This window comes from Equus quagga, chromosome 4 (genome assembly GCF_021613505.1).
Source record: "Equus quagga isolate Etosha38 chromosome 4, UCLA_HA_Equagga_1.0, whole genome shotgun sequence".
In the NCBI taxonomy this organism is placed as follows: domain Eukaryota; kingdom Metazoa; phylum Chordata; class Mammalia; order Perissodactyla; family Equidae; genus Equus; species Equus quagga.
The window spans coordinates 109,478,080-109,489,251 of NC_060270.1; the positions used below are offsets into that span (position 1 = coordinate 109,478,080).

The 11,172-nt window shown below is 36.9% G+C and overlaps 1 protein-coding gene across 6 annotated transcripts in view; it reads right to left on the reverse strand.

Moving 5' to 3' along the window:
* Window positions 1-10,377, reverse strand: part of FASTKD1 (FAST kinase domains 1) — a 37,129-nt gene extending 26,752 nt beyond the window's left edge. Inside the window, exons 1-4 of one of the 6 annotated variants that reach the window (XM_046658472.1) lie at window positions 10,301-10,377; window positions 7,565-8,081; window positions 4,934-5,002; window positions 1,441-1,566 (exon numbers count right to left, since the gene is read on the reverse strand). In XM_046658472.1, the coding sequence (XP_046514428.1) occupies window positions 1,441-1,566; window positions 4,934-5,002; window positions 7,565-7,899 (530 nt within the window). In that variant the 5' untranslated portion in view covers window positions 7,900-8,081; window positions 10,301-10,377. The other 5 variants (XM_046658476.1, XM_046658471.1, XM_046658473.1 and 2 more) reach the window with 5 other exon arrangements.
* Between the last annotated feature and the right edge of the window lie 795 nt (window positions 10,378-11,172).

Here is an 11,172-nt window from a genome sequence, read left to right on the forward strand (position 1 = left end):
CCCAGGTTTGGTTCCTGGGCATGGACATGCACCATTCATCAGTGGCTGTGCTGTGGCAGTGACCCACATACAGAATGGAGGAAGACTGGCATGGGTGTTAGCTCAGGGGGAATCTTTCTCAGGCAAAAGAAGAAGACGGGCAACAGATGTTAGCTCAGGTCGAATCTTCCTCAGCAAAAAAAAAAAATTATATAAATATACACACACATATATATATATTTGTAACTGCAGTGTGGAGTGGAGAAATGTTCAAAGGTTTCATTAGATTCTCAAAGGGGTCTATAAGAACTTTTAAAAGTTAAAAAAATTTACTTGAGTGATTTTTATTGTCTCTCCTTTTACAAGCTACTTTCATGTATGTGTGAAAAAATATACACAATGTAAAATTTGCTATTCTAAACGTTTTTAAGTGTACAGTTCAGTGGTATTAAGTACATTCACATTGTTGTGCAACCATCTGCAGAACTTTTTCATCTCCTCAAACCAAAACTCCTTACCCATTAAACAATAACTCCCCATTTTCCCCTCCTCCCAGCCCCTAGCAACGACCATTCCACTTTCTGTTTCTATGAATTTGACTGCTCTAGGTACCTCACATAAGTGTAATCATATAGTATTTGTCCTTTTGTGTCTGGCTTCCCACTTTTGCAGCATGTGTCAAAAGCTTTCCTTTTTAAGGTTGAATAATATTCCATTGTAGGTACACACCACATTTTGACCATCCATTCATCTGTCGATGGACATTTAGGTTGTTTCCACCTTTGGGCTATTGTGACTACTGCTGCTATGAACACCGGTATATGTTATAAAGTGAATTGCGTTCCCTCAAAATTCATACTTTTTTTTTTTTGAAGATTGGTCCTGAGCTAACATCCGTTACCAATCTTCCTCTTTTTTTTTTTCCTCCCCAAAGCTCCAGTACATGGTTGTATATCCTAGTTGTAAGTCATTCTAGTTCTTCTACGTGGGATGCTGCCACAGCACGGCCTGATGAGCAGTGTGTAGGTCCACGCCCAGGATCTGAACCCATGAACCCCAGGCCACCAAAGCAGAATGCACAAACTTAACCACTCAGCCATGGGGCTGGCCCCTCAAAACTCATATGTTAAAGCCCTAGTCCCCAGAGTGACTACATGTGGAGACAGGGCCTTCAGGGAAGTAATTAAGGCTAAATGAGGTCATAAGGGTGGCAGGCAAACTTGTTAGCTTGCAAGTAAGGTAAAATCTCAAACCTTTCACGAGTCTCAACAATACTGTGTTAGACACCATATACTTTACCTCTAATTTCCACAGTAACATTGCAAAATAGCTACTACTATCCCTATTTTATAGATGAGGACAGTGAACTTCCAAAAGTTTAAAGTCACATAGCTGGGAAGTGATGTGCATCCAAAGCCCAGAATCTTCCCACCACAATGCAAGGCCCCTAGATAAATTTACCTTAAGTCCTGTATGGTTTCCAAGTTCCTATTTACAATATCAGCTATTTTTCCCATTAATGGACTAAAATATAAGTGTTGATCTGCTAGGCAAGACGAAAATTTTGACAGTACATCAATATCAAACCTGTTAAAGGAAATATACAAAGGAGATCATTAGTATTTATTTCACTTGAAACGGGTAATACACAGTTATAAAATAAAAAGCAATCAAAAATACTAAAATATCACAAACATAAAAGGAATTTTTCTAAAATATTGATATTTATTTTCATAAAAGTAACTCATGCTAACAGTGAAAAAGTCAGATACTATTGGAAGATTTTTAAAAAGGAAAAACCACTCAAAATTATCTGAATCATTTACTTATTTTTTGAGGTGACAGAACAATTTCAATTCAAGGTTATACATTAATAAAATATACAAATAAAACAACCACTACTACAACCAAGCTGTGAAAAAACTTTAGAATTCTATAGGAAAAATGACCAATTTCTTCAATAAGTAAACGGCAAGAAAAAAGAGAGGGAAGGAGAATTGTCATAGATTTTAAAAGGCTTTGAATTCATTAAAAGACAAGCATAAGGAAGTTCACAGCAGCAAAATATATAAAAGCAAAAAAATGCAAACAATCTACATGTCCATCAAGACTACAATGGGTAACTTGCACATATTCACAGATTACCACCCAGCAATCATCGTAGGTCAAACTTCAAAACATATTCAACGAACTAAACTAGACATAAGAGTATATACTACAGGACTCCATTTCTATGAAAACAAAACTAATAGATGAGAAGTCAAGATAGTGGTTACTCTCAGGGTGAGGGGCTGTGACTGGAAGAGAGCATGGAGAGAACTTCTGGGAACCAATGATGCTCTGCTTCTTGATCTTGGCGCTAATACGCAGAGGTGATCAGCATGTGAAAATCCATCAAGCTGTACACCTATGATTAGTGTAATTTTGTATCCTTTTCTTCAATCAAATGTTTACTTACAAAAAGAGAGAGAGAACCTTGAGACATAGCAACCAATGTAACGTAAACATTGTTTGGATACTGACAAACTGCCTATAAAAAGACATTTAGAGAGTAATCAAGAAAATTTGAACACAGACTGGGTATTAGGTGATATTAAAGAATTACTTTTCACTTTCATAGGTATAATAATGGCATTGTGATTATATATTTTTAAAAGAGTGGATATCTCTCAGAAATACATACTCAGATATTTACAGATGAGATTATATAACAAATTAAAACATATTGAGCGGTAGAAGAAGGGAATGGAGGTGATTTAGATAAAACAAGACTGCTATATAATGGTAATTGTTGAAGCTGGATATGGGTACACGAGAATTCATTATACTAATCTCTCTACTTTTCTAAATGTTTAAAATACTCTATTTGAATTTCAAATATATGTTAATTATCCTTGCCAAGATCCATGGTATAGTGCTAATCCATAATAATCCATCCTATTTGAATCATTACATATTATATGACATAAATTCATAGCTATTTTAGCAAAATCATTGATTAACAGCTATTGAACAAAAAATTAACATCAGAGGCCACAACTATAAAAAATCAGAAATTAATGCTTATTCCATGACTTTATTAGAAATACTACATATGGAATACAAATTAGGTTTTTAAAATTTTTTATAATTTGGTATTATAAAAAAATAAAAGTACTGCTACAAATAAAAACCATCACACAGAACAAAGTCATTATCTTCTGAGCTATTTTGAAATGAAGAAAAATTAAAATGAAATGTCTGATTCACTGGGAAGTACAACTGTACATTTGTAATTTAATAGCTTAACTAGTATACAGTAAAGCCAAAATTTTTAAAAAGCATGTATTTTACAACTAATTTGTTCAAGCCATTCAATGCACATAATAATTAATGCTGCTTTGAAGAAAAATGAAAAGTTTTCAGCTATTATCAACAATGACCAAATTTAACCCCAAAGATCCAGTAGTTTGGATCAGGTAGAGATCCAAAAGGTAGAGAGAGTGCAAAAACAGAAAGGATGAAAAGATAAATGGGTTTAGATAATGAGATGAACTAAAATTACAATTTAGTAAATGAACGTAGAATTTCCAAGCCCAGAGAACTGTTGGGTTCCCAGTTTAATTTAATCCAGCACACATAACAAAGGTCTACAGAGCTCACCCATATATGACTACAATTCTAGGAATTTATTATGGTTTATGTTTAAGAAGCAATATGCTAAGAAAGCTTAACATGGGAATGCCTGCTTCTCTCTATCTATAAATAAATAGCCTGTTGTTTCTTCTTTATGTTAGTCAATCCTTTCCTTTCTGTGCTAGGTCACCATGTGATTTAGAGGGGACCCGCACCGTGGCCGAGTGGTTAAGTTCGTGCACTCCGCTTCAGTGGCCCAGGGTTTTGCCAGTTCGGATCCTGGGAGCAGATATGGCATCGCTCGTCAAGCCATGCTGAAGCGGCGTCCCACATAACACAGCCAGAAGGACCTAGAACTAGAATATACAACTATGTACTGGGGGGTTTGGGGGAAAGAAGAAGAAGGAAACAAAAGATTGGCAACAGATGTTAGCTCAGGTGCCAATCTTTTAAAAAAAAACTATTTGGTTTAGAGGGAGAGTTGTTCTATGGTTTTTTAAATACCCCTGTCTCTTTCCCACCTTGATTTTCCCTTTCCTCACTACCATTTGCTTTATTCCACTAAGAATGGACCCTGGCTATCCAGAATCCCTAGGTTTAAAAATTTAACATTTTCAGAAATAGCTGGAGATTCGCCAAAATGAGCTCTGTTATTATCTCAGCTCTTTTCTAAAAGAAGAGCTTCTCACATATTGTTATAAGTATAAATAGTATAATGTAGCATAGACTAGACTTCTCAATACTCATAAGAAGAATCCATCCCCTCAACAAATTTCACATTTTCCTAGATGATTATGGATTATCACAACATGCTGAAAATATAGGTGTGTATAGTGTAGGAAATAGATATGCATTGATACTATTCACAGCAGTGGACCTGGAAGTTTCTAAGTCACCTATGAGCTCTGTTCATTGCCTCTCCATATAGATGGAGTGAAAGGTAAGTACCTACAGATGCTGCTAAACAGTGTTACACAGCTTTCCTTTCTACTAAACTGGTATCGCCTTTTTCCTCTTTTTATGGCTCCTGAACTTCTAGGTTTTAACTGACAGCCTTTTCCTCCAAGAATCTTTTCTTTCTGAAGCAGAAGTCTTCCAGGAAAGAAGACTCAAAAACTCTGGTCCATGAATAGCTGTGACTCTACCTTATTTATATTTTGATTAATTGTATATGTGGAAAAACATACTACGTTCCCTGCTCTTAAAGAAGGAACATTTGAAATGTTGTTCTTTCTCTCTTAAGGAAAAAGCACACTCCCCATTCTTTCCCTATAAGATTTCACTGTGCTAACGGTGAAAAAGACAACCCCAATCTCAGATGAAGATCCAGAGTACTTGCCTTTCTATCCTTCTCCATGCTTCTGTAACTAGTGCTTCAACTAGCGGGTCATGGGCCTCAACTGCAAACCTCAATAAAAACAAGAGAAAATAATTTTTAATAATTAAAAAATGTATGTGTGTGGAAAACACTTGTAGTAAGAATTATAATGCAAAAGTGAACCTTCAGTTAATATACTATTACACAGTCAGTCCTTATTTCTGGTCCACTTCCATTTCAGTATTGATTTCTTGGTACAATCTAATAAACACCCATATGCTATCTCACGCCCCTCTCATCCTTTTATCTGTTCATTCAATGCCCTCCACTGAACAATTAAAATGTTTAAAGATATATTTCATGTTAAACATACACATAACATGTATTACTTTGCTCTGATTATAAAAATATTTTCGTAAGAGAAAGTTTGTAAAATAAAAAATTTTAATATGGTAATAAAAATCATTTATAGCTCTGCTACTCATAAACAGCCACCATCATTAATTTAGAGCATTTCTTTCCAGTTATTTTTTCTACACACATATGAAATATGCATATTTCTTTTACATTTCTATATCCTGTCTTTTTCAGTAAGTTAACATTACATTGTGGGCATTTGCCCAAGTCATTATATATTCTTCAAAACATGATTTTTAATGATTGTATATTATTCTATTAAGTGAACATGGTATCATTTAGTTAAACATTCACCTACTATTCAAATTTTAGTTTTTCAATATTATAAACATTGCTGGGATGAATATCCATGTATCCATGTACAAGAATCTTTACATGTATCTCAGATTACTCTCTTGGGATAAATCTTGGCAAAATTATTGGGTCCAAGGATATTTTTAAATTTCTTAATACATACTGTACCACCATCAGCATATAAGAAGAGTTCCTGTTCTGGTATACCTTCACTAACAATGGATATTTATATATATAATTAAGCCACATATATTGCATACTGTATGTATAAAAATCTCTCTTTTTAACCGATTTCATCATCTTTATAAGATTCAGGCTATACTGTTTCATCTCCTAAAAGTCAAAGACTTTCAGGTTGAATCATGAAGCAACATCAAACTACATTCTGTTTAAAAAACTTGAAAACAGGAGCTGGCCCCGTGGCCGAGTGGTTAAGTTTGCGCGCTCCGCTGCAGGCGGCCCAGTGTTTCGTTGGTTTGAATCCTGGGTGCGGACATGGCACTGCTGATCAAACCACGCTGAGGCAGCATCCCACATACCACAACCAGAAGGACCCACAAAGAAGAATATACAACTATGTACCGGGGGGCTTTGGGGAGAAAGAGGAAAAAATAAAATCTTAAAAAAAAAAAAAAAAAAAACTTGAAAACAAAATTACATTCTACTCTTGAAATCCTTTCCTTATTAAAATACGATTTAGAAGGGAAACACAGAAATGCAGTTTTTAAGCAAATCATTACCAAGCAGCCTTTCTCCATCTGTGCCTGACACATATCAGATAACACAATATCTTGTTGTCAAATAAGTTTGGAAAATGCCCCCACTTAGAGATTCACAATATATATTGGCATATTAAAAGGCTCTGAAGAGTTCTGCAATATTTTTAATTTTGTCTAATTCAGCATTTTCCAAACACGACCACTGAGAAAGCAAACCTCCTATCTTGCCTGTCATCATTACGTATTCTCTTCATGCACCCCAGAGAAAAAACTGCAATCTGAGAAAGACCACCAAAAAGGGGGAGCCACTCTCTTTTATATAATTATTTTTTAAAATTATTTTACTGAGATCGTACTGGCTTGTAACATTGTGTAATTTCAGGTGTATATTATATATCAGTTTCTGTAGACTGCATCGTGTTCACCACCAACAGTCTATCCATCACCATACATATGTGCCCCTTCACCCCTTTCACCTTCCCCCATCCCCTTTCCCTCTATTAACCCTAATCTGTTTTCCTTATCCATGTGTGTATTTGTTTATCTTCCACATACGAGTGAAATCATCCAGTATTTGTCTTTGACTTATTTCACTTAGCGTAATACCCTCAAGGTCCATCCATGTTGTTGCAAATGGAGCCACTCTTTTTTGGTCTAACATCATCCCCAAAATAAGCCTTAAGCCCCATTCCTGAATATGCTGACTCCCTAATAAAAACAACTGTCTCCCACCTTTGTGCAATGCTGACATCTACAGCTACTTAAACAGCCCTCTCAGGTTGGATAATTGCGTGAGAAAACTGCTGTTTTTCCCACAATTAGACTAGTAAACAGACTAATTGTAACTTTTATGTGCTTTTTTCCTTTATATACCTGTCAAATCTATTTAGGGAATCGAGTTCTTCTGAAGGCTGGATTCCCTTGCAAACAATGCAAAATTTCTTTCCTTTTAAATTTTTTCCCAGCTTTATTATGATTAACAAATAAAAACTGTATATATTTAAGTTGTACAACATGATGTCTTGATATTCATATACAATGTGAAATGATTACCATAATCAAAGAATATCCTCTAAACATCTTAAAGATATGAGACGATCAAGAAAATTATTATTTACAGGGAAAAAACCCACAGTTTTTCATTTTAAAGAGATTTTTAGAAAATTAAAATATAAAAATAAACTACAATCATTTCTATAAAACCTAAACATACATTACTTACTTTTGTGTGATGTACAACACATTTACCAGGGTAGAATCTTTCAAGAATTCCATTTTACTCGTAGTTAAATTAAGAAGAGTAAGAAATTGGGGATGGTTTCTGATACATTCAACATTTTTCAATGAGCTGGTCTTCTGCTTTTGAAACTGCCAAAGTATATTAAATCCACATCCCAATTGCTTTTCTGAAAGGATGGCTTTATTTTTTTCAATAAGATCAAATAATTGCTCTTCATCTGTACACTTATTCATTTGGCTAATTAATGGTTCGCAACTGTAGGGTCGAAATTGAAACATTCTCCAGGAGAATGGACAAACAGCCCTTAGGCGAAGCATATTTGTAACAACTTGTCTAGAAAAAAGCTATCTTTTCATTTACATCACAAATGTTCTTGGGTAAAGAAAACCATTTGCAACTAGCAGTCAGGGGCAATATGCTGGTATAAAAAAAACTGTTTTTCCTTCATGTACTTTGCTTCCATTCTGATGACTCCAAATCCCATTCCAATATTCAGCTTCTGTAAAACAATTGGTTTAACATGGTTATGCTTATATTATTAATATCAAATTAATTCAAAAATTCAAATTAAAGTAAGTTTTTTCTGCATTAACTAAAGACATTGTTCTTAGTTTTGAACCAGATAGCAGGATTTGATCTAAAACTAAATGTTTCTTTCTGTACTCCACTTAAAAAATGTTTGTTGGGGCCAGCCCTGTGGCCGAATGGTTAAGTTTGCCCACTCCGCTTCAGCGGCCCAGGGATTGCTGGTTCAGATCCTGGGCACAAACCTACGTACCACTCCTCAAGCCATGCTGTGGAGGCATACCACACAGAAGAACTAGAAGGACTTACAACTAAGATATACAACTATGTACTGGAGCTTCGGGGAGGAAAAAAAAAAAGAAAAGAAAAAAAGAGGAAGATTGGCAACAGACGTCAGCTCAGGGCCAATCTTCCTCACTAAAAAAAAAAGTTTGTTAAATCTGACATTTACATAAAGTTTTCAAATTTGACCACAAAAGCAGAAAGGAAAAATATCCCAAACTCAGAAGCGTCTTTTCAAACAAAAGAGTATAACTGTTTGCAATAAATAAATATATTGCGTTTAAAATTTCTACAGGGGCTAGCCCAGTGGCACAGCAGTTAAGTGTGCATGTTCCACTTCGTCAGCCCAGGGTTCACAGGTTTGGATCCCAGGTGTGGACACAGCACCACGTTGCAAGCCATGCTGTGGTAGGCGTCTCACATATAAAGTAGAGGAAGATGGACACGCGATGTTAGCTCAGGGCCAGTCCTCCTCAGCAAAAAGAGGAGGATTGGCAGATTAGCTCAGGGCTAATCTTCCTCAGAAAAAAAATAATAAAATAAAATAAAATTTCTACAAAGAGTAGCCATTAATTCAGAGCCGTAATAAAAATAACATTTCTTTTTCAGAAGGATAGTCTCTGGTATATTTGTTTTCAAGATAATTTCTTGCTCCTTTCTCCTTGTACTCTAAAAGAACTCAAACAACTTAGTCACTACTGACCTTAGATAGGTTTTAACCAATAAGCGAGATGATTTAAAGCTCCAAGCAGGAAAGAGGAAGAAATCAAATACTATATTAAGACATAATGAGGCAATATAAGAACCAAAGATAATTACAAAAAAGAATAATTTGTTTTAAAAATATATTATTTTATATTTATAGTTGAGAAACAATGGTTAGAAAAGCTGGGGCTAAAATCATATCCTCTAACACTTTTGCAACATTTTACAAAGCACTTTTAAAATATATTATCTCGTTACATTCTCTCAACTAACCTGCCAGGTAGATATTATCATTTGCACTTTACAGATAAGAAAAGCTAATTTCAAAAAGGTTAAAACAGTACTCTAGTATTAGTGAAGCTGGGACAACCATCCAGCTCTTTCCACTCTTTCAACTTGCACAGCCTCATTACATCAACAAATTAACACCGAAAGCACACCTCAGACTCCTGTCTATGGCTATGCCAAGGTGTCTGTTCACAAGAAAAAGCGATGAGACAGTATTGGCTACTATGTGGCAAAGAAAACAGCATTCTGACCCAAGCAGACCTGGATCACACGCATACTCAAAAAACCCCGCACAAAGCAAAGGCATCTTCAAGATCCTTCTGTCTATCCACAATTGAAAGTGGAAGCAGTTCAATGGTTAGAACACTAAAGTGTCAAGTCCCCAACTCTGCCCCAGCTAAGTGACCTTGGGGGAAGTCCAACCAAAAGAGGGGCCTTGAGACTTTAAATGAAAAACGTGTACCAGCCGTGAACAGTGCACGGTAATGCACAGTAAACAGTGACATCCTTTGCAAATGTCAGGCATCCTCCGCGCCGGGGACCCAGTCGCGCTGAAGGAATGAACGTGGTCTCCCGGTCCCGGCTAGGAGTGAGGTCAGCCCTGCCCTCGTCTTCCGCTCTCCAGCAAATCCAACGCCCGGAAGGAGCCTCTGTTCGTCAGCCGAACCCTGTATCCCGGGCCCGAAGATGTGCTGGGTGGAAAAAGAAAACCTGCCGCCGGCACGAGGCCCTGCCTTGCGGGCAGGTTCTTCCCTCAACGCCCGGCAACTTTTCAGGAAGATCCTAGGAAGGCCGGTTACCAGGGCTCAGAAGTCAAGGGTATTCCTGGTCCCCAAGAAGGGACGCACCTGGCTCGGTATTATCGCTCACCCCTCCCTCATATCCCAGAGTTTTTAGCCTTTCCTCGAGAGACATCACCTTTCCTCTGGTGGTGTCCGGCCCCAAAGCAGGAGAAAAGGAGAGACAAGCGCAGCATGCACGGCGGAAGACACGCACTACATGGTCCAGAAGACGTCGCGGCCAGCTCTGCGGAATAGACGTCGCTTACGCGTTTGAAGGGAATTCTGGGCATTGTAGTTCTTCAGTGAGGCATACTCTGGAGCAGCACGTATTAAACTAAGTTACAGGTCCTTTAGGTCAGTGTTTCTCAACTACCTGAGGTTTTCTCCCAGTCCATGGAAGACAGATACTTTTATAAAATACAATAATAATGAATATTTAGAAAAATTAAATTTGAAAATGTAAACACGAAAAAGGCAGGTTTCTGTTACTTACGATATTCAACATATAGGAAATACCTGTCAAATGGCTATAAAAGTATCTAAACTCTTACCTTCAATTTCTGCACTTGCGCCATGGCGGGCAGGTAACAGCACTTAGACCACACTTTTTTTTTTTTTAAAGATTTTATTTTTCCTTTTTTTCTCCCAAAGCCCCCCAGTACATAGTTGTGTACTTAGTTGTGGGTCCTAGTTGTGGCATGCGGGATGCCGCCTCAGCATGGCTTGATGAGCGGTGCCCTGTCTGCGCCCAGATTCGAACTGGCGAAACCCTGGGCCGCAGGAGCAGAGCTCAGGAACTTAACCACCCGGCCACCGGCCGGCCCTCGACAACACTTTTTTTTTTTAACAGCTTTATTAAGAAATAATTTACACACCATACAATTCACCCATTTACAGTGTATAATTCAATGGCTTTTCTTAATTCAGAGTTGTGGAACATCACCACAATCAACTTTAGAATATTTTTTATAACTCCAAAAAGAAATCCTGTAACCATCAGCAGTCACT